Genomic DNA, 22,339 nt, shown 5'->3' on the forward strand with positions numbered 1-22,339 from the left:
GTTTTTCCATCCCGGGCGATCAGATGGCAAAGCCCTTTTCCAAGGAGCAGGCATGTCCGAGGAGGTGTGCGGCGGCAGACGGACAGGCTCCCTAAATGCTACCCCTCTGAATGGAAGCCCTTCATTTGTGCATATGCAATTAAGCAGCCTTAGAAGGAAGAAAGCTCCAAACGGGATAAAAGGAACCTTTAATCAAGAAGCTGAACGGTCTAATTCAGGATAATAGAGGGGTCCTTACTGTTTGACACAGGAGGGGTGGGGGTGCTTTTTTGTCTCTGGGAGCGTTGGCTTCATGATCTAACGACCCGGAGCAAAAGAGCAGGAATGTGGGACACTGCTACTTGACCTCCCCGTGTCACGTCCCGCAGGCTGGACCAGGGCTGCTCTGTGCCTCCTGACTGCGAGGAAGCATGGGGAAACAAGGGCAGGAGTTTCTGTCCCTTAAAATGGATCCCTGAATTAGGCACTTGGTTGTTTCGAATGCGAGGCTCCCGGGTTGTTTTCTCTCAGGAGGAGGACTGCAGAGTTGCAGCTTGTGCGTTGCAGGAAGCTGGGATGGTTTTCTTTTAATCCATCCCTCTGCCTAAAAAGCCTCTCCTTTTAATAACAGTTGCTAATTTTAATGTTGGGCTTCAGCTTTGAAACAAGAAAACACATGAAAGAAAGAAGGTGGGGAGAGAGGGGAGCCTTAAGAATGCATTGCTTTGAAATGCTATTTATTTATGTTTTAAATAAGATATTTAACCAGAAATCACCGTGCTTTCTAATTTTCTTTACGGCTGAGGATATGCCCTGCCAACACGTACAATTTACACACTGTAGAAGAGGTTGTCACTGCTCCCTCCATCCCATCTCCATCCCTGCAGCTCTGGGGATACTTTCATGTTGCGGGGCCTGAGCAGCCCTGAGGTTTTCCTGGCCACGCCGGATGCTGGAGCAGCATCCTAGGAGGGAGAGATTGGAGAGTTGTGGTTAGAAGAGCTGCCGGAGCGTCCCTCGCTTTTCCCTTTTGATTTTTAACTGTGTTTTAATTCTCCTTCACCACAGATACTACTTCAAAAAAGCAAGCGACGAGTTTGACTGCGGCGCGGTGTTTGAAGAGATTTGGGAAGACGAAACCATCCTGCCCATGTATGAAGGGAGGATCCTTGGGAAAGTCGAAAGGATCGATTGATGGCATCTGCGTTTCATAAGGAGTTAAGCTAGGAAAGGCTTTGGACACACACAGCAGTGGTGATGACAAGGAAAGGAGGAAAACAAACCAAGCTCTGAAGGAAAGTTTTGAACCAATGAAGAAAACAAGTGAGGTCTGTGAAGACTTTGCTGAATTAGCCTTAGAGGAGGAAAAAAAATGGCATTTATTATTCATGAGTTGGGTACCGAGATGATAAAACCCCTGAACTATTTATTAGAAACATGACCACTGTTGGCTATTGGAGATGCAGACCCTGTTTGAGAGACTTCCATGCATAATATATGATTTCCTGGGGATCTGAAATCTATGGACTAAGAGAAACTGTGTATAGCTTACCTTAACAGTAATCCTTATTGATATTTATTGAACAGTCTGTTTTCCCTTAAGTCCAGTTTTGGATATGCTGCTTTAACAATGGAGAAGAGAGGGGCTGGGAAGTGGGGTGATGGGAGGAAGGATTATTCTATTTTTCTATATTGTTCCCACTATCTAAAATTGGGGAGCTTGGCTGTGAGCACGTTCATGCTTCAGTTTTGGTTGGAGAGGGAGGAGGGAAGGAGTCACGGTGTGCCCAGTCTCTCTCCCCAGTGAAATAAGAGATCAGAACAATAATAAAAGGCAAAATCAAGACACTGTCCTACCACTCACCTGGAGACCGGTGCATCTTAATCTATGCTGCTCTAATAGGAAATAAAGGTCTTAAGCATTAATGTATCTTAGATGCAATAGAAGAACAGCAACATTGAGATATCTGTCCATGGATTTCGGCGGTGTGAGGTGTTTGCTTTGCTGCTGTCAGGGGTGAGGGTACCGTGTGGTGGCCAGTGCCTCTTGGTGGAGGCGAGGTAGAGCAGAACCCTGAGCCTGGGAGAGCTGTAGAAGCCATCCAGTTCCCATTCCCGTACTTAGCGCACCAAAAGGACACGTTGCAAAAGCCAGGTTAAAAAGAAAAGTATGTATTCCACATAGCTAGCTAATTTTTTTTAGCCATTCTACTTCGATGTTAGCACTACTTGTACTTCAACCACGTGTATCTAGGATGGGGCACTTCGGGCCGGTGTGGAGCGCGTGAATCGTTGTGTGGTGGTTCCTGGTTGGGGTTTTTGGTTGGGTTTGTCGGTTGCCTGGGGGTATTTTTTGCCTTCCCTTCACAACCCGCACGTGGGCCCGTGGGAGATGAGGGGAAGGCTCTCTGCATCCCTTTGGCAGAGCTTCGTGTGTGCATGTGAGTGGATGGCGCGGGCAGAGCGGCCCTTTCCCCATGAGAAGACCTTGCATTTCTACAGTTGGGTTTTGTGTTGATTAAGTTAATCTGTGCATTCTGTTTGCCATTGCTACTTCGCGTAAGTCTGTATATATTGTAGACAACGTATGGTGAAAATATTAATACACTATCTCTAGTGTTTCTAAAATTGAATCAGTACAGTACCTGTGCCTGCATGGTGTTACGAGGCCATGCGTCGCCCTATATTCAGGGTTCAAGCTTTCCCTTGTTTGTTTAAGGGGTTTATGTATAAATCTATTTTATGCCTTTTATTACAAGTCCTGTACTCATGACTTTTGCCATGGCATTTTGTTCTACTTATACTGTAAATTATGCATTATAAAGAGTTTCATTTAAAAAAAAAATTACTTGGTACAATAATTATTGTAATTAAGAGATGTAGCCTTTATTAAAATTTTATATTTTTCAAATTAATATTGTCTGACTTTTTTTCCCCCCTTAATGCCTTAAATGTTTTTTTTCTCATGCAAGGTAGAAACAGCAGCTGAGCTCTACCCTGCCCTTTCCCTCTCCTACCCTGGCAGGGGCTATTCCCATTGGGAAGCTCAAGTAAGGCAAGGCAAAGGCTGGGGCTGCACTTGAGTGCAACAATTAAATCATTTACAGCTCCTTCAGGTAACAGCTACCAATTTAGGATGACCTTACTGCAACACTGAGCCTACCTGATGGAGGGAGAGCAGGCTGATGGAGGAGTGGGGACTTCCTCTTGCTCTGTGAGTGGGTTCATGAAGCCAGGGTGTGATGCTCAAAGGGATGGAGTGGTCCAGGAGCTGTCCTGCAGGGCCATGGCACGTCAGAGGGTCTTCATTACTGAGTGATGGAGGGTGGTCACGGCCTTACCCAGGTGGAGTTGAGCTGGCTCTGATCACTCACATCACCTGCAGAGCAAAGCACACCTTTGTCAAGTCACAGAGCCATAGAGGGGTTTGGGTTGGAAGAGACCTTCAAGACCATCCAGTTCCATAGGCAGGGGCACATTCCACTGGACGAGGATGCTCAAAGCCCCATCCAACCTGGCTCACAGTCGGCCAAGTCCTGGCTAATGCGGCTGCGTCGGCCGAGATGAAGCGGTGAGAGATGCGATGGAAGGTGCTGAGCAGGATAAGCACGGGGGAGCTCTCCCCCCTGCACCTTCCCCGCACTGGTATTTATGGCCCAAACCCTATTTTATAGCTGAACGAGCTTAATTTGTTCCTGAGGGAAGCTGCCCATTCCAGGCATGGATTTGTCTCCCAGCTGTCGCCCAGACCTTCCCCGGCTCAAGCGAGTAACCCTGGGAAAGCAATTGTGGAAATGCTTTTGGTCTGTCCTGTTGGTAACCAAAGCCAGCCTCTTTTCTTCTGCTGCACCAATGGCACCAACCAGGGCTTTTTCTCCCCCCAAAACCCTCTCCTCTCTCCACCCTATTTTCTTCTATGAGGTTTCAAATGATCTGGGTTATTTTGTGTGTATGAGAAGACTTCATTTAAAACATCAGTAAAACTTCTATCAAAGGGCTCCGCTTCACACCGAGTACACAGAGCTCCGGCCTGGATCCTGCGGTTCAAGGGAGCTGCAGGCACTTTTACACATTTAAATGGATGGTGCCTTGTTTTAGAAAAGCCATCTGAAGTTCATGGGGTTCATCTTAATTGATAAGCTGGACATAACGGATGGGTGTAGGGAGACTTCAACAACATAAGGGAAGAAAGACAGAGGTTTTTTTCCCCCTTCTCTTTTTTTAGTCTCCCATCAAAGGTTGGGAACTTAGCACTACACCGTAGTATTATTTTTCTTCTGCTATTAAAATGAATCACACTGTGCCTAATTCTTCTTGGGAAGATGAATGTGTTTGAGGCAGCTTGAAGCCATTCAGCGCCTCGCAAGCCTTTGCATCTTTCTATCAATGTTCCCAAATACCTCTGTTTTTTGGATGTCTGTAGAAACAAAATAGAAAATGGCTTCAAATACATGGCAGGCTGTTTAGTGGAGATGAAAGGGTATTTGAATCGTCTTTTAAAATGAATGGAAAGTGAATCCTCTCTTCTGTTTCAATTATAAGTGGGACATGGAGCTCGTTAGGCACCACCTTAATGTGCGACACTGAAAACGCTCACCTACCTTCAGCGCCTCGGAAACAGTTGTTTTGCCGCTCGCCTCGGGCTGGAGGTGGTGGCTGCAGGTCTGCCTCGTCGGCTGCCAAAGGGAGAGGAGTTCTGCTGGAAAAGCGCGGCGTCCAGCCCGGTGTAAGGGGGACAGGAGGTGGGGAGGGAGCGAGAACCTTAATTTGACCCCAGCGTTGGGTTTCTTTGGTTTAGCTCAAGTTTTCCAGGTTAAACAACAACAGTGCCCACAGAGCCCCTTGCAGGGCTGTGGTACTTACCAAAACGTCCTGGTTTGGTACTTCCAGAGGAGGCATCCGAAACGTCCCAGTCTGGGGCCTTCCAGAGGAGGGACATCAATAGGAAGCGCCCTGCACTGCAGAAAGGATGATGTGAGTGGGACCAAACCACTCCACGCACATAAATCACACCAACACTTAACACTTAGAGCATCTTTCGTGCTGGAAACAGTCATTAAGCCCCGCAACAGCCATGGAGGTAGGTAACCTGCCGGCGTTAGGCCATGGCATGGTGGGGAATGGGCACGGATGGGCCCGGGTGAGCTTCAAAGCCTCGTGTGTGCTCTGTGTTCGTGTCACCATCCAGCACCAACACCAGCCCTGGCGTCTGCGCAGCTAAAACACATTGATGGACCCCCCCCCAGGGGCCTTTCGGGCACAGAGCCCGGAGGGAGCAGTGGGCTGGGAATCACCCAGAGCCTTCTTCAGGGAGGAAAATGCCACTTTCCCAAGTGCTCCACAGCTGGAAGCTGTTGCAGGGGCAATGGGCTTGCTCAGTCCCGAGTAAAGGCCGGAAGCAGTGGGGAACAGGGCTGGGGAGGGCGCAGCCATGGGGTCCGTTCTCTCTGTGATAAGTGCGGACAAGGACCCTGGAAATGTGCCTTTTGCTCCCTCAGCATACAAATAGGCTGCGTTTGGATGCAGAAAGCATCCCAGGCCTTGCTCGCAGGCCTCTCCGCTGGGACGCAGTGCATAGGAGGGGCAGATTTGTGCTCTCCCTCTGAACGCCTGGCATTGCCGGGCCCAAAGAGTGCCGGAGGTCTGAGGCAGTGCCCAAACCCGCACCTGAGCCTGCCCCACAAGCAGGAGCTTACAATAAAACCATGTTACAGCCCCCTCAAGTCCTAACCTCCCTCGCTGCCCAACTGCAGCCTGCAGCGAGCGCGGGAGGTGGTGACGGTGTCCGTACGCGCTGAGGGCACTGACTCAGAAGCACTGGGGGTCTGAAGGCAAAGACCCATCACCTGCAGTGTAACCCCTTATGTCCGTACTTGCAGATGAGAGGCTTTCCGGGCAACAGCTCGCTGTGGAACGCCTGGAGAGGACGTTGTGCTTGTGCCGGAAAACCTTTAGGATGGAAGGGGTTTGGGTAACAGGAGCCCCTCATTGGAAGGGGTTTGTGCCTTGGGAAGAGGCGCCGCAGCCCCATGGCAGGGGGGGACACGTCCCCGATGCAGGTGCCTACATCCAGTGGTGCTCTCAGTAAAACCAGCTCAACCCCCCAGAATTCCTGGGAGCGGGAAGTGGAGGAGCGACGCCGCCTGCCTCCTGCAGCGCCAGGGACCAGTGGAGACGGGAGCCGGGCAGCAGTATCCTGGGAAGCCTTTCTCCATAAAACCAATGCGCAGACCGAGCGAGCCGCCGCCATCCCGCAGCCCCCCTGCACCGTCAGAGGGGACGGGAGGGCCCATCCTTCACAACGCACCGTTTACAGCGCCCCGAGGCGCCGCGCCTCTGCCCAGACCCTTCCAGAGCCCTTCCGCAAACCCAGTTCTTGAGCAGTGAAACGAAGACCCCAAACCAGTGGCAAAATCCCCTTATAAGCAAAGACGTTGCAGGCTCTACCTTATCCGTAAGTGTCAGTGCTGGGGAGGGTGCTTTGAGCTGAAGTCCCATGAAAATTCCCTCCTTTTCCCAGGTGCTGGAATTCGCAGCGTTTCCCATTCCATCCCCCCAGCCTTTCCCAAGTCTCCCTGAGGTTTATCCCTCCCCTTCGCCTATGGATTGTATCCCTCTAATCCCATAAACCAGCTGCGCACCGGCTGGGCTGGAGCAGCCGCTGGTTCACATCGGCAGCATCATTCCCTTTCTCTTTCACCTTCCATTAACCTCCTGTTCCTCAAACACCTTCCTCCAAGCACTGCACTCCTGCAGCAACCTCAGATTAATTAAAGAGGAAAACACAAAAGGAACACCGGGGCTTTAAGCGAGGCTCCTATCCCATCGCTTTCAAACGCTCGCTCTTAATCACAGAGCCCAGCAAACACCCACACAGAGGAGGGTGGAGAATTATCCAAGGCAAATCATCTCCCTTCCCCTCCGAAGAGGGGACCAGGCTCCTTCTGGCTGCTGAAAGCAGCTCCGGTTCAGCTCCTTCCCGTTCTTCCCAGCGCCATCCCCGATCGCTGCCCGCAGCCTTGCCCGCACACACGCTCCTTCCCCCTTGCCTTCGTTAGCACGGCGCTAATCACGACGAGGAGTCCCAGGCTGGGTCTCTCTAACGCTTACACCCGGCCATGCCGTGCCTTTCAGCCTCTCTTCTCAATTCAACGAGTGCTGTGACGCGTTTAATCTTCAGGGAGCGTTGAACCCACGCAGCGAGAGGGGAGGCTGATTTTGGACATCAGATCTAGGCAATAGCATAATGTCAGCCAATTCTGGCTGGCCTCCCTGGGCAATGCCCTTCATCTCTTCCATGAGGAGCTATTTTTAGGGAAGAAAGCCCATTAAGTCTTGGCTCCCTCAATTCAGCGCTCCCCCGGATGAGGTCTGACAGGTAGATCTTGCCTTATTGCTGTTATTTTGGGTTAAAAAAAGTAAATAAAAAGGGAACAGAAAGACCCTCTGGGGATTCTGCCTTTCAGCGTTCGCCTTGGGCCCTGCAGGAGTCGGGAACGTCTCCGAGCCCTACAGCTCATCCTGCTTTGAAACAGCCGCCCCGTCATTCCTGATGCGCGTCGCCAGCGCTGCCTCCTCATCTGCAGTCACAGCGCTCCCTGCTCCCGCTCCCACCAGCATCGCCGCTCTCCTCACCTTCCCTTCTGCTGGGCTGGCTCAAAGGGAGCTCTTATTCCCCCCCGAATCCTTCAAAAGACCCAGGATAAGCAGGAGGCATGGCCGGGATGCTCCTACTTCGGCTCTCCCCTGTGCCCTCGCTTCCAGAGCTGAAACCTCAGCATCACCCCTATGAGGGAGCCCAGTTGACACTGAAGGTCTCATCCAGCCCTGAACTATGAACCAGCAAAACCCCTCGACCCCTCGGAGGTGGAGGTGCGAGTACCAGGAGGAAGCACTTGCAGGTGGCTGCCACAGCCAAGAACGAAAGGTTTGTGCCTTTTCCAAAGCTCCTGTTACCCAAACCCCTTCCATCCTAAAGGTTTTCCGGCACAAGCACAACGTCCTCTCCAGGCGTCCCACAGTGAGCTGTTGACCAGAAAGCCTCTCATCTGCAAGTACAGACATAAGGGGTTACACCGCAGGTGATGGGTCTTCGCCTTCAGACATCAACCAAACAACCTCCCACCGGCCCCAGCAGGGCAAAGGCGAAGGACGGGGTTTGGGGACCGGACACGGCTGCTGGGACAGATGCTGTAAATCCAGCTGGTATCCAAAGATGATTTGGGAATAACAAGGGGGCAGCTGCAGGTGGGGAATGGCTGGGCAGGGGTTAAACCCTGCCCTGTGTTGCTGCCATGCAAAAACCAGGCAAAGCACCAGAGTTTTGCATTGAGATTCAAATGCCCAGATCAAAGCAGAGCTCCAGGAAGGAAGGGCCAATTTAGGTTGGAACCAGAGAAAACTTTCTCAGCTAACTTCTGGGAAGTGAAACAACCAGGTCTCAGAAAGCTTCCATCAAAAGGGTACCCTGAAGGGAGATGAGTTTCCGCAGGAGCATCCTGCGGGGAATTATTACTGGATCGCAGCACGCCCCATCACAAACCTGCCCTGCTCTTTTGAACCTGTCACCAAAACGCCCTTGCTCTTCCAGAATAGGACGGGTTTGAGTCCCGGCAAGCACGGCGCGGTGCTGATGTCCCTGCACCACCCAGCGCGGTGGCATTCCCGTGCCGGCATTCCCAAGAGCCACTGCCCTGACTGAGCCAAACGCCCAAAGCCTTCAGGGACAGCTCGTGTCCAAGTCGGGCTCCACGGCCTTTCGGGATGGCGGCTGGCCCGTAGCTCAGCATTTGATGGAGCAGCCAGAAGACTATTTCCGACTTTTTCTTCCTCGCTGTTTATTCCAAAGCAAACAAACAAACGGAGAGGAAAAAAAGGAGAAGTTTGAGAGTTCAACCTTGCTAATTTATGGCTCTGCCCTTTCTCCTTCGGGATTCACTGCCCTGACCTTGGTTGAGCCGGGAAGAGGCGGGCTCGCTCTTACCTTGCCCGTGCGACAGGTTGCCAAAGTAGGGAGACAGTGTCTGCTCCCTCACTCCAGTAGCATGCAGTGCTTTTGTGCTCGAGTCTTTGTAGCTCCGAACTGCCTTTAGAGCCCCCTCGCCCCTGTCCAACGTGGGGCGTTTAATTACCAGGTAAAAGAAGTTTTGTAGACTCCATTTAATTATTTGATTGCGCAGTAACCAAAGGGTGTGAGAGGGCTGTAGCCAGAAGGCACTTCAAAGCGCTGCCTTGATGTTCCTTAGTGGGCATTAATGGGTTCTGAAGGCAGGAGATTGTTTCAAAAACCCCTATATTAAAACCCTCCTCATGATCCCGCCAGCAAGCTCCCAAAAATGCATAAACACTGGAATCCTCTGCCAGGGAGGAAAAAAGGAGTTCAAAGGGAGCCGAGAGTTTTCATGTAAAGTTTGGAGTTTGAGGCGTGACTGTTGGCTACGGAGCCCCACTGTTTGAACTCCTGTTTATTAAAAACAGTTTCCCAGCGTTTCACAGGGTTCAGAAAGACAACAGTAAAGCGCAGCCTCTTTCACAGCGCCCTGTTTAAAGGCTCCATTGATTTCTACCTTTACGCTTTATCTTTTCTCTCTCTTTTTTTTTTCCGTGATCAAATGCTGAAGTTTAGCACAATATCCAAGAGGAAAGCAGAGCTGGGGCTGCCGAGGAGAGAACAGCTCGGGAATAAGGCTTTGACTGGCTTTTTCAGAAGGCTTTGTAACAGTTCACTCCGCACTCCTCAGTGCCCCAGCAGGCTGGGTGACAGCAGCAGCAGCATTAGGAAATGACAACTTGGCTGGCCCCAAGCTCTGACTGCCTGTTTGATATCATCACCAACCCTCCAGCCTTTATCTGAGCCCGGGCTCTCAGTCCACATCCAGCCAAACCATCGGTCACTGGGGAAAGAAAAGCCTCCTCTTTTATTATTCTCAGGGTGGGCGATAATCCCGCAGCCTGCCCTGTCTGGGCATGCATCTTGTTTCTGATGAGCCCACCACCACCGCCCCAAGAGCGGTCCCATTCTTCCCTGTGCTCACACGTCCCTCTCCCCTGTGCCTTCAGTCACCTTCAGTTGCACAAAAAACTGCTTTTTTAAACCAAAGGGGTTTAGCTAGGAATGAAGTGAAAGGGAACCTGCAGCGTGTGGCAGCTACCGGCCAAGCCTGGGAAGGAGACGGCCTTTGAAGGGGCAGCATCTGGAGCCACTGAACGTCTCGCAGCGAGATGCGGTGATTCCTGCAGGGAGAGGAGCTCAGGGGCACGCAGGAGCACTGGGAAGCTCCTGTGCTGTCCTGGGAAAAAGGCTCACAGCGGAGTGTTGCTGCAAGTCCTTCAGTCTAACTGGAGAGATCTGAAGATAACAGGGCTCAGAGCTGCCCGAGCTTTGCCTTAACAACAGAGGCCATCATCCACCCAGCGCAGGCCTACGAGTATTGCCAGAAGACATTATAAAAGGCACATTAGGAGCAGAATTAAAGTCAACATGAACCCAAACAAACAGAAACATCTGCTGAGCAGGTAGCCTGAGAATAAACTCCTTGTTAAAGCTGTTCTCCAGGCTCAATCCTCAGCTCCAAGTCACCAGGGTGCTGCCAGGTGACACCAGCAGAGGTTCTGACGCAGGAGAGAAAGAGCTAATAATAGTGTCGTGTCAAAGCCTGACTTTGCCTTGCACAGACACAGCACAGGGAAGGGAAAATGGGATGTGGAAGGGAAAATAGGAAACAGTTTTGTTTGAGTCTCGGGGCTCAGTCCTGCTCGGCAAATGGGGCTGGGAGCTAACGGGAGACCACTCAGAATGATAGAATGGATTGGGTTGGAAGGGACCTTAAAGCTCATCTGCCCTGCCATGGACAGGGACACCTTCCACTAGAGCAGGGTGCTCCAAGCCCCAGCCAACCTGGCCTTGAATTCATGCCTGACCACTGATCCTACAGAGAAAGCCTCTGTGCTGGAGCAGGATGGGGTGTGATGGAGAGAGGATTTCCAGTGCTCCCTCAAGAGAAATGGGGGTGTGCAGTGCAAGAAGGCAAATTGAGGTGGGCACCGAGATCGCTCTCAGGACTTTGCACCAGAGGAGTCACATTCAAACCTGAGGATAAGAAATGCCATGCTCTTGAATGAGGAGATGTTGGTTATGAGGGACTGCATGTGAAAACGTCCTGTGTGCTTTATAGTCATGGAGATAAACTCGGATTTTAAATGCTGTGGGGACAGAAACTGAAGAAAAACCCCACAAAAAGCAGTCTGAAAGGAAGGAGCACCTTGCTTCTGCTCTAAGCGGCTGATGGCAAAGCGTTGCTCCAAAGATTCCGCTGCCTCTCTCTGACCATCCACCCAGCACAATGATAGCAGAGAGCTGAGGTTATTCTCCTGCCATCCCCACTCACAGGAAAAATCTCCTCCTTCCAAACTCCAGGGACTGATGGAAAATATGAACTTAATTTTGGGTTCTGTTTTCCTTAAATCGGCGCAGCTCCAGTAAAATCAGATTAAAATACCTCCAGTTCCTGATGTTTGGGGATATTTAAAGTCAGATCAAAGCACTTCTAACCAGTCCTTTTGGTAGCACGTTTGATGAGAAACACAGGTGCACTAATACATGAAGCTAGCAGCCAGGCTGATTTAAATGCTGCCTTGCAATCCTGCCTCTGATCCCCTTTAACCATCAGCTGGGGGAGGGAGAAGGAATGGATGGATGATGTTTTAATAGAAGACTTTTTTTTTTTTGCTGGATGCAATTTGAGCTGCTTCATTTTCTGCGTGAAAACTTTGTCTTTTTTTATGCCTTTATTTCTTTTCCTTCTAATAGTTACAAATAGAAGGAGACTGTCAGGCAATGGAGACCCATGGAAACGTGGAGGGGAAAGTGAGCTACTCTTTCAAGTGCAAGGTGTTGGCTTGTGCTTGCATGGAACCAAGCACAAGCTCCACATCTCATGCACAGAGCCCAACCACTGCATCACCATGGGGTTGAATCCTGCTGCCTGGGTCTGGGCAGGGAGAACTACGATCAGGGTGGGCTCAGTTCCTCAGATGTGCTCCCGTATTGGATGGGGAATGCTCTCCAAACCCCACAGAGCTTCAGAGGGGGGGTTTATACGGATATCCCTGGAGGCATTTAGCTGGGAATTTTGGGGTTTGGAGAATAGAGAACAAAACCCAACCCAACCGTACTCAGAGCATGTGAATGGGGTTCAGGCAATTTTCTGCAGAGTCAACCCAAACCCAAGCAGTGCTGGGGGTGGGATGCAAAGCGGAGCTGTTCCAGGGGCACCGATCCTCCCCTGGTGTTTCGGACACCAGTCAGGGATTGCGAGATGCCACATTTCACCGAGAAGACTTGGTCCTCTTGGGTTTTCCTTGTCCTGCCTCCAAACAGCACCTGCTCCCTTCAAAACACACCCAAACTGAAGGCAGGTTACACAGAACCGTCTGACAGCCCCAATTAGAAGTTGCTGCTGTTATACTTGAGGGAAATCGGAGCGTTTCCTACAAAGGGTTCAGCCCTGTTTGTTGACAAACGACATGACCCCAGCAGTTCATCCCCACTGGGACAGGATGGGAAGTGCTATAGGATTTTCTCTGCTGGGAGCTTTCAAGTTTTATTGTGTGCAATTAAAATGCAGATGAATAACACAGTAAAATAATAAAACGCTGCTCATAAAAGTGCCCCAGTGAAACAGAACTGTCAAAACACAGAGGGGAAAAAACCCCAACCAACAAAAGAGCAAACATTGCTTCCTCTCCAAAAATCATGGAAGTTTAAACAAACTCAGCGTTATCAGGAGATGGCAAAGGCAGTGGTTTGGTTACAGCTTCCCCCTGCTCATCTACAGCTCCTCAGGAAGGGAGCCAGAGCTTGCAGTGATGCCCTGCAGAAGATGGGTCCCCATGCCCTACATTGCCCCTAGGACATCCCAACCCCATCACAAACTCAGCCACACGCCACTGTCCCCACCTTCACACCCAGCAGCACAAAGACACCATCCTGCCCTGCGCCAAGAGCCTGCTTGGGCCAAGTGCTTTTGCCACGTGCAGTGATGAGCAGTCCCTAAGATGGAGTTGGGAACTTTGTGCATTTTCCATGTGATTTTGCTGCAAAAGGGATAACTGGAACCTTGCTGGCACTGCATGGTTAGGGAATTGCTGCCTAAGATTGCTGTGTAAGATTGTTTTAACCTAGCTACCGTCCAGTTATTTACTAAAAGGCATAGAAAAAGCCAGGCTTAGACTGTCAACTCAAGTGCTGGCAAGCCCGAAGATGGCCCTGATCCCTTCCACAGCAGATCCAGTCCTGCAGATCTACCCATCATTCCCCCAGAATCCACCCGGACTTCCACATGAACAGGTTCCACCCTGTTTGAAGCACAGTAAAACCCTAATAATAATAAAAAAAGAGCTATATTTATCTTGGGATAAATTACAGGGCTGAACAGAAAACACGGCCAATAGCGGAGAAGAAAAGTAAGCAAAGACACACAGCCTGGACATCAAGAATCAGACATTAAACTGAGTGGCAGCAGTTGCTTTGCAGTGCTTTGAGCACTGCTCCAACAAACCCAGGCAAACCAAGGTGCAGTTTGGACAATGTACCTGCACTTTGCAGTTCAGGTACATGATCCAGCAGTGAAGTAAAGAGCAAGAGAAAGGGCAGAAGGAACCTACTTCTGCATGGCACAGGAGACACCAAGTGATGGAAGTTGTTCCTTTTCCCTCTGTCCCTCCTAAATACTGCAAAATCATCTTCAGCAGGTTGTTCTACCCCATAATAGAGTCCACAGAGGCCTTTCCCATTATCAGAGAGGCGTCCTTATGTTGCACTGACCCTGGCTGCATCTCTCAGCAGACAGATGATGTGGTGGGGCCAGACTTACCCCCAAATTCAGCCCTTCCCATCTCCCCCAAGAATGTGCGCATCCCAAGGACCACTTACACAGCATCTCCCATTGAGCAGCTGGTACCAGAACCCCATTAGGCAGCCTGTCTATGAGCTCCTTTGCTGCTGCACAGGCAGCTCACATTCAGCACTGCAGAGCTCCAGGCTGACCAAGCTGGGCTCTCAGTTTTGTCCATGACACAGCAGTAGGTTTGTATTTATTTCCCTCTTTACAGCGTTGAGCAATACCCCAGCATGTGCACATCAGGACTTGTGCAAAACGCTGCCTCATGCCAACGTTCTGGGATGGAAACCCAGGATGCTGACATGTTTCATCCTGATTTCCTGGCCTTAGCAATGCTTTAACACCTGCCCAAGCTGCAGCTTGCTCAGCCCCTCACCCTGTCTCCTGCTGAGAGCCCTCTGCAGATGCTGCTGCACTAAAATGCCCAAACAGGGGCCACATGAACAGGCTCCAGGGAGGTTTTCCTCCCTGCGCAGCCCAAGAGGGATGAGGTGATGCCCATCCGGGCTACTGCTTTAGTCTAAATCCATCCTTTCACCGCTCTAAAGCGATTGCTTCAGGCAGAGCCTTCTCTGGGGTCCAGGATCTCTTTCTCGCTTTTCATGAGTTTTTTGCCTAATTATGGAATCTCTTTCAATCTAGACCTGCTTTGATCATGGCTGGCCCCAGAGAGAAGTCATCTCATCTGGATCGACTGAGGGAAGAAAAGGGATGATAGGCAGAAGTGACCTGCCCAGATGACTAAGAAAATAAGCAGCAAAGCAAAGATCTGAACACAAGCTTTAGAGAAACCTTCCTCCTTGTGATCAATCGCCACATCCTTCCAGGTAAACCGCATTCAAATGCGAGCTAGGGGCGAGCCACCACTTAGCACTTTCTATGGCTATTCTGCTCACCCTGGTATAGGTGGGATGAGGATGGAACGTTCCTGGTGCAATCTGAACATCCAAAGGAGATTTCTGAGCCAGGATATGTTACTGGTGCAGGAGGAAGCCACCCCAGTTCACCGGTGTGGAGGAGACCCGGCTCTGATTCAGCTGACGGATCACAAAGGGCTTCCTATCAAACCCAGCTAAAGGGGATCTCTCCAGAAAAGGGCTATTTTCAGTGCCACTCGGGTTATTTGCCCTCTGTTGTCTTCCATAAAGGATACTGTGAAGTTAATGATCCAGCCGTGGAATTTTAAATAGCTGCTTCATGACTAACAACATGTGCTCTGGATCAGCTCGAGCCTGTATTTACATATTTCCCATGATAAGTCAACATATGGTTCTTGTTTGTAACATGGACTTGCTCTCTTCATATTATTACCATTTTTTTTTTAACTTCTTTTCACAATTACAGGGGGAAAAAACCTTTTCTTATAATTATTGCTAGAAGAAGCACTGGACAAATAAGAAGCCGTTAGGGGATCTAGAAGCCTGCTAATTGCTCTGACTCCCACTCCATCCCGAGCTGGTTTGTTACACAGGGGCTGATCCATGAGCGCTGTTGGACGCAGGAGGTCAGCTCCCTCCCCATCACGCCATGGGATGGGGTTTCACAACCCTTCCTGACAGCTTGGCAGTGGCACTCTTTGGGAATCTTGCACTAACGGGTTGAATTTCTTCCCTTTGGAATTTGCAGCTCTAAGGACGTAGATAATTTGTACAATTGTTGTTGTTTCTCTCCCCCCCCCTTCCCCCCCCCTTTCCCTCCCCACATCAAAGCATCAGTTAATGGCTGGATATAAACATCCCAACTGCTCTCATGGCACGGATGGAATCACAGGAATTGGCTTTTTCCAACCTCCTGGTGTTGTTCTCCCTGGTGCTTTGCTCCCCCCACTCCTCCCAATGCAAGTCCTGAGGTTTCACCTATTTCCTTTGGGAGATTATTCCACATGGAAACGGGCTCTAACCATGAAGAATTTTTTCCTTCAACCCAGTCACAAAGATTATTTCCTTTATTTAATCTTATTACTCCCACTTCAACCAGGCTAAATAATTCCCATCCTCCCTGGGTATTTACACCCCTCTCATACTTGCAGACAGATACTGCATCCCTCCCTTAGCCATCATTTTGCCAAGCTAAACATATGTAACTCTTTTAATCCTTCCTCATAAATCAGGCCAGCCCTTTCATCATTTTTATTGCTCTTCGCTGAATCCCATCCAATTTGCTGACATTGTTCTGCTCTTTAGGTGCTCGGAGGATGGATATCTGACAACCTGCTCTAGTGGAAGGTGTCCCTGCCCACGGCAGGGGGTTGAAACTGGGTGAGCTTTAAGGTCCCTTCTAACCCAAACCTTTCCATGATTCTGCGATGTTCCAGGTGGAATTTCACCGGTTACACAGTACAAGGTTAATTAACACAACTTTCCTATCTGAACACAGTTCACAGATCTAAGGCTTGATGCTGCAACCTCAACTGATAGGAAGAAGGACCCACTAATATCACTCAGGTTCACAAGCAAGTGACCCCGGGATGAAGCCCCCACGAACCTCAGGTTCCCCTTCCCCATTCAGACCTTACTGGAGGGTGCCTCCTTCCCAGTCTCGCACACTCATCCCCTTGGGGCAGTTCATGCCTCTTCCCCCCAGAAACTGCTCTATGGGGTAGGAAAGGGCTTGTGCAAAGAGGGGACAAACACCCTCCACCACAGCACCTCCCAGGGCGGGCTTTGCTCTCTGCTCAGTTATGAACATCCAGCCTATCCGAGGCGAATGCGGCCAACGCTGCTTTTACTGAGGGCTGGGACGTGCTGAAAGGAGGTGGTGCCTCTGTGTGAAACCCTGTGTGAAACCAGGGAAGAGGGAAAAATCAGTCCACAGGCGGTGGCTCAGACACTATTGTTTTAACAGGGTCCATGCGTTGCTTGGCACCGAAGCTGATTTACAGCCACGTGTGGGGCTCAGGCAGAGGGACATCACCAGGAGCCCCATCCCACCCTCAGGATGTGCCACCCTGCCCAGTTTACAGTCCTATTGCCTTTCACCCCCCAGTGAGGGTCTGCACCCAGCACCCTTCATGCTACGAAGCCCCAAGGCTTTGTGCTGTAAAGCTAACCCCCTTCAGCACAAAGTTAATTCTCTTTGCTTCTCAACGGTGCCACCATTCACAACAAATAGTCTATGATAATAAATACCTCAACGAGATCAAAAGATCCTTAAACAGCCTTAATAAAGTCAAAAAAAAAGAATGAGGGAAGTGCGATTGGGTTCTGTTCTCCACCACTTTTCTTCTCTCCTCTTTGCGGAAGGCAGCGGCTACGTAACTTTTGCATTTCAAAGACCCACATCCCATTGTATGGAGAGGCAGGCTGAGCGCTTTGTGTTGTCCTCAGTTTTGTCCAGCGGTTGTCCCACTAACCAGCCTCCTGCCAAGGGAAAGGGATTTCTCCCTTCGCCTGCTGACAGCCTTTTTGCTTTGAAAGCGAGAGTTGACTGCTTCTTAATTAGTGCTGTCATGAGCTGGTCACTGAGGGCCGGGAGTCTCGCGCAGGAGCTCGGCTATTCACTCCTGGTGTGTCCTGGGGATGCGAATCCAGCCCAGCCTCAGCTGCTACTGCCGGGAGCTCCCGGGGATTCTCCTAATGGCCCGGTTTCAACCATGAAACACGGCTCAGAAGCCTTGCAAATAAACGCAGCGCACTTTAGAAAGAGCGCTGAGATTGATACGGTATAAAAGAGAGGTTCCTTTCAGACCCCAGGTATCCCGAGGTGCTTTACAAACTAATGTTAGGGGCCTGCCAGCACGGATTTTGCCATTGTGATTCTGCTTGCAAAGCCCAAATACTGCTCAACCACACACACAAAAAGCATTAAGCTCTGAAGAATATAGATCACCTATTTGCAGAGGAACAAGGGAAGTTATCACCATCACTAGTATTTGTGTTTGTTACAAAAGCACCCAAGGAATGAGTCCCTGGCCACACTACCCTGAGCAAACAAAGGGACTCTGATATGACAGCAGTGTCGCATCCAGCCCTGTGCTCCATCACATCCTCTTTCACCCATAGAATACAATAAAAGCAATCCCACCATAAGTGGATGTACTTAATGCTTCATAAAATTCCTACTTGTTATTTTTTCCCCTCAAACATCATTTTACCTGCAAAGCATTAGCAGCAAATAAAGATGGGGACTTTCTGACCAGACAAGGTTGCAACCAACAGCTCTCCATCTCCCATAGTGCAGATTCCCATCTGATTGCTGGGCTTACAAACATGCATATTTTCCCTTTGTGTGTTGATTTGAATCCACACAAAATACAGGATAAATGTCCTTTGAAGAAAGTGGGAAAGCAGAATGGCAACAAGCCTAGGTAGGTATTGAGTTACTTTCTGTAATTCATATTTTCTCTAATGAGAAGCTTGCAAGAAAGATACTCCTCTGCTCGCTCTTCAAGTCAGACAGGTACAGCAACAAGTAACCAGACAGGTATATGTACTCTAGAGGTGGCTTTGAACCAGCTCCCAGGATACGAGCACTCCTGAACTTTAAAGGTATTTAGATCCAGATGTGGATCTGTGCTTTGTGGTTGACCATTTATCCCACTCCCCTACCGCATTATGTATATAAGTATTTATTTTTCTCAACAATGACCCAGATCAAACAGGAGATAGGAACAACTTCTGGCATCTCAGTTTCCAGGCTTACATCTGTGAAAAGGAGAGGGCTTGCACAGATGTGCCTAGCGTGTGACTTGTAGCATTTGCCTGACAATGTCACTCCATTTTGCATATGAGCCCAGCTCAGAACAGTTAGAAAATAGATAAAACTCAGGAATGCGGCAGGAACGCGCGTAGCTTTGTGCGATCCCTGCGCCAGAGCACTTTATCGCATCCCTTTTTCTTGTTAGGATCAGCACAGTAACTTCCCAGTGCCGAGACCACCTCCAGTATGAGACTGGGAAAGAGACAAAGATCCTGAACCAATACAGGATTCCCTGACATCAGCTTGGTACCTTCCTGGGAAAATCCAAAGGTCCATGAATTTATCTAGAGGTTTTCAGCCCAGGAGGGAGAGTAATAGAGATAGAGAGCTCAGGCCCAAGCAGCTCCCCGAGCGCAGCCCAATGAAATGCAGCTCTTGGATGAGAACGCTTCTTTTAACCTTTTAACATCATTTCAAGTTTATCGCTCCCCAGTGATGCAGGTACTTTGGGAAGGTTCTGGCTGTGCAGCTCCACCTGCCTGCCCCAGCCACACCACGGGCTTCTGCTCCTTGGCTGAATAAGCCTGCAAATATCCCACCCTGCACTGCTATGAATTCAAACAATCAGTTCCATGCACTTATCTTTGAAGCTTTCCCTTTGTGAGCACTGGGGCCATTAAGTGTCATTTGTTGCAGCAGCTGCAGGAAAGGAGCTGGGATTCGAGGGCTGTGATATACTCTAGGTTACCCTGCTCTTGCAGGGGGGTTGGACTAGATGATCTTTTGAGGTCCCTTCCAACCCTTGGAATTCTGTGATTCTGTGACAGCCAAGGAGGAAAGGTGTCATCTGGAAACGTGATAATCGGCTTAGGAGAAAGCATCCCACAGGATTCTGTGGCATCACTTGTGATGTTTTCACAGTGGGTTTGTATTACAAGAGTGGACAACGGGATCGCTAAAAATCTGTTAGGTCTTTTATCTCTACAATTATATTTTCAATGGGCTTTAAAAATACAAGACCTTTCATTAGTATTCTCTTTCAATGGGAGAAGCACCCATGAAACCACCAGCTAAACGTGGGCCTTGAGCTAAATTCAGGCCTTGAGCTAAATTCAGTGGCTCTCACAACCTTGGCTGTGCTAACAGGGAAAAAGACATACTTGGAAGAGGAACTTTGCCTTCTTTTGAAGTCAGAATGGATTTGCAAGGGTCTTATATGATGAGGGGACAGTTTTAAGTAGAGGGGATATATGTGTATAATTTTAACCATGTAAATAGTCCTTTGCAGCCTGGGAATCTGCAGCCTTTTTCAAGGCTTTAAGAAGTTGGCCCTGCATACTTGTTAAAATCAGTTTAACCACTTGCCAAGAGGTTTAAAGAAAGACGACACCTATTTTGCATGAATAGTAATATTACTCTGATGAATTTAGTTATACTAATGGCAGGGCATAAAGAATATGCTCCTGCCTATGATGGGGTTTTTTTTAAGGCAAATAATAAGGTTCTGGAGGGTGTAACCTAAAACAGACATTTCATAAAAGATCCATCCTCGAACAGAAATGGCATGAAAGCATGAAATGAGAACTAGACGACAATCAGAACTCCTCTTCAAGTGCTTTGTAGTAATTATTTTAAAAAGGCCCCACAAAAGCCTCTATTCAATTGCAGAATAGCAAAGTGAGGGCTCTGTGGTTCAAGGCCAAATAATTTCTGCAATGGAAAAAACAGCTTCAGTTCTTCAGTTCTGATGGAAGGTATTTTAAATGGGCAAGAGGCTTCAATTATTGCTTTCTTTTCCCTGGCTTCTATGGGACATGAATTGCCCACAGATAAACCCCCTTGCTCTGCAAAGCGATGACCAACATCATTTGCAGCTCGAGTTCTCCCCATTCCACAGGGACACCGAGTATCACAGCCTTCAGATAAGGGTCGGGGCTTGTGGCACCACATGTGCAGCTCAAGATCCCTTTTAATCAGGTCCCAGCTGGTCCAGTCATGCTGGTGGATGAAGCCTGCTCCTGAGTGACTTGAAGCAGACCAGGTTGGGAAGGTTGGACTCTTTCTTTTCTCTCCTGCTCTCCTTGTGTCCTTCTTGCACCCCAAAACCCACTCTTTCCTCTTCCGAAAATATGCTGGAAGGTGAAAAGAGAGCCATGGAGCCAGGGAAATGCTGCACATCCAGCCCTTATCCTCCTCATCTCTGCAGGGAGGAGACCATGAAAGCAGCATCTCCCAGCTCTGTCATGGAGATACCAGTGCAGAGCCAAGCACAGATACGATACTGGTGTCTAGCCATCTAACAGCTGTGATCAGATGCACATTTAGTGACAACATGACTCATGCCATCTTTAGATATCACCTTAACTTACTGCTATGATGGAAGCTCATCACCACCACTGTGGTGACAGATCTGCTCTAGATGAAGACATTTTCCTGGGAAGGAGTTGCACTTTTCAGTCATTCAAACTGTAAATACAGTCTGGAAAGTGTCAGCAACTGGAGAATCAGCCAGGATTCATCCAATATCAATTAAACACTGCTGATACGTACACCATGAGGCAGGTACACACCGCTTTCCTACCTCAGGCCTTAGTGCTGGCCCAAGTGGAACTGGTGGGAGCACTGTGTACATGAAAGCCCTCCAAGTATCTCCAAAAGCCCAACTGCCAGCTGAGCCCGCTGTGATTCCCCTTGGAAACGGGCCCGCTCCTGCCTGTTGCGGCTTTTTGTAGCAATGCCCAAGCAGCACAACCGGGTGAGAACCAGCCAGCAGCCCTGAGCGCTCCCCAGTGCCTCGACATGCAGGGTCCTGCTCAGCAGGGAGCGATGGAGAAGGGCACAGCAAGCCAGGCTTGGCTGCTGCCATCACTCCTCCCATCCTGCCTCTCACCCAGGGCTGTTTCACACTGTCTGAGCTCACCACCCTTTCATCTCTTTATTTCCCCTTCTTGTGCAGGAAAAAGCATTTCCCAATCTGCCAAAGCCCAGCCTTGCTCCAGTGCTGGATGAGAGCTCTGCACTGCAGGGAGCAGACCCAAGCACAGACCTTGGGCACAGCCATGATTTCCCAGGTCCTCAGCAGGGAAGAGCTGCTTGGGCATCCGCAGCACAACCAGTTCCCACACCTGCTCCCACCGTCCTTTCCCCAGCATCCTTGCCCATCTCTCTCCTTGTTTATGCTGTTTTCCCTTTGGCAGTTCTAGTTTTGCACTGAAAATCCTTCTTGTCCTTCTTAAACCGAGGGCTGACCCGCCTTTAGGACTGGGGTGTTTGAAGCAGAGCCTATTCCCCACCAGAATATCATAATTCTAAGCCAAGTGCTGCGCTGTGATTCCAAACGCTTTAGTTAAAATTACTTCAATGTGTAGCTTTTCCAGAAAATTATCTCCCCTTTTCCAAGGCTTTTCTGAGGCCTTTGAGGTTTTTTCCTCCTGATTTTTAGGACTTCTCTTTCTTCATTCCTGAGGAAACACATCCCCTGAACCAGCTCTCCTGCAAACCACCTCTGGACTTTCCCGCAGATGTGTAACCTCTCTGTGCCTCAGTTTACATAGGTGTAGGAACCCAGGGAGCATAATTTCCCTGCCTCAAAGAAGCAGGGTGAAACTTAATTAAACTAATGCCTACAAAGGGATCCCGTATCCTCAGGTGGACAATCTGCACGGAAAAAGCACTTCTAAGAGAGTGCTATAAGCACTTCAAGACGAAGCTGTAACAACAGGAGATCACAGGGACCTGGCTGCACTCCTCCTCCTCCAGCAACAGCATGGTCTGTGCATCTGTTCCCCTGGAGGGATCTTGGTCAGACCCTGCAGAGGGAG

At 49.5% G+C, this 22,339-nt stretch overlaps 1 protein-coding gene and 1 long non-coding RNA gene across 7 annotated transcripts in view; one reads left to right on the top strand and one right to left on the bottom strand.

The window, feature by feature from the left end:
• AXIN2 (axin 2) overlaps window positions 1-2,894 on the top strand; it is a 44,448-nt gene extending 41,554 nt beyond the window's left edge. For 4 of the 5 annotated variants that reach the window (XM_065693549.1, XM_065693548.1, XM_065693552.1 and 1 more), the window contains exon 11: window positions 1-1,034. In XM_065693549.1, the coding sequence (XP_065549621.1) occupies window positions 1-223 (223 nt within the window). In that variant the 3' untranslated portion in view covers window positions 224-1,034. The other variant, XM_065693553.1, reaches the window with a different exon arrangement.
• The window catches only part of LOC136021389 (uncharacterized), a 27,585-nt gene continuing 5,846 nt past the window's right edge, over window positions 601-22,339 (bottom strand). The window contains exons 2-5 of one of the 2 annotated variants that reach the window (XR_010615754.1): window positions 4,843-4,937; window positions 4,581-4,655; window positions 3,143-3,358; window positions 601-944 (exon numbers count right to left, since the gene is read on the bottom strand). This is a non-coding gene — a long non-coding RNA (uncharacterized LOC136021389). The remainder of the gene's footprint in view (window positions 945-3,142; window positions 3,359-4,580; window positions 4,656-4,842; window positions 4,938-22,339) is intronic. The other variant, XR_010615753.1, reaches the window with a different exon arrangement.

The sequence above is a fragment of the Lathamus discolor genome, chromosome 13 (genome assembly GCF_037157495.1).
Source record: "Lathamus discolor isolate bLatDis1 chromosome 13, bLatDis1.hap1, whole genome shotgun sequence".
NCBI lineage: Eukaryota > Metazoa > Chordata > Aves > Psittaciformes > Psittacidae > Lathamus > Lathamus discolor.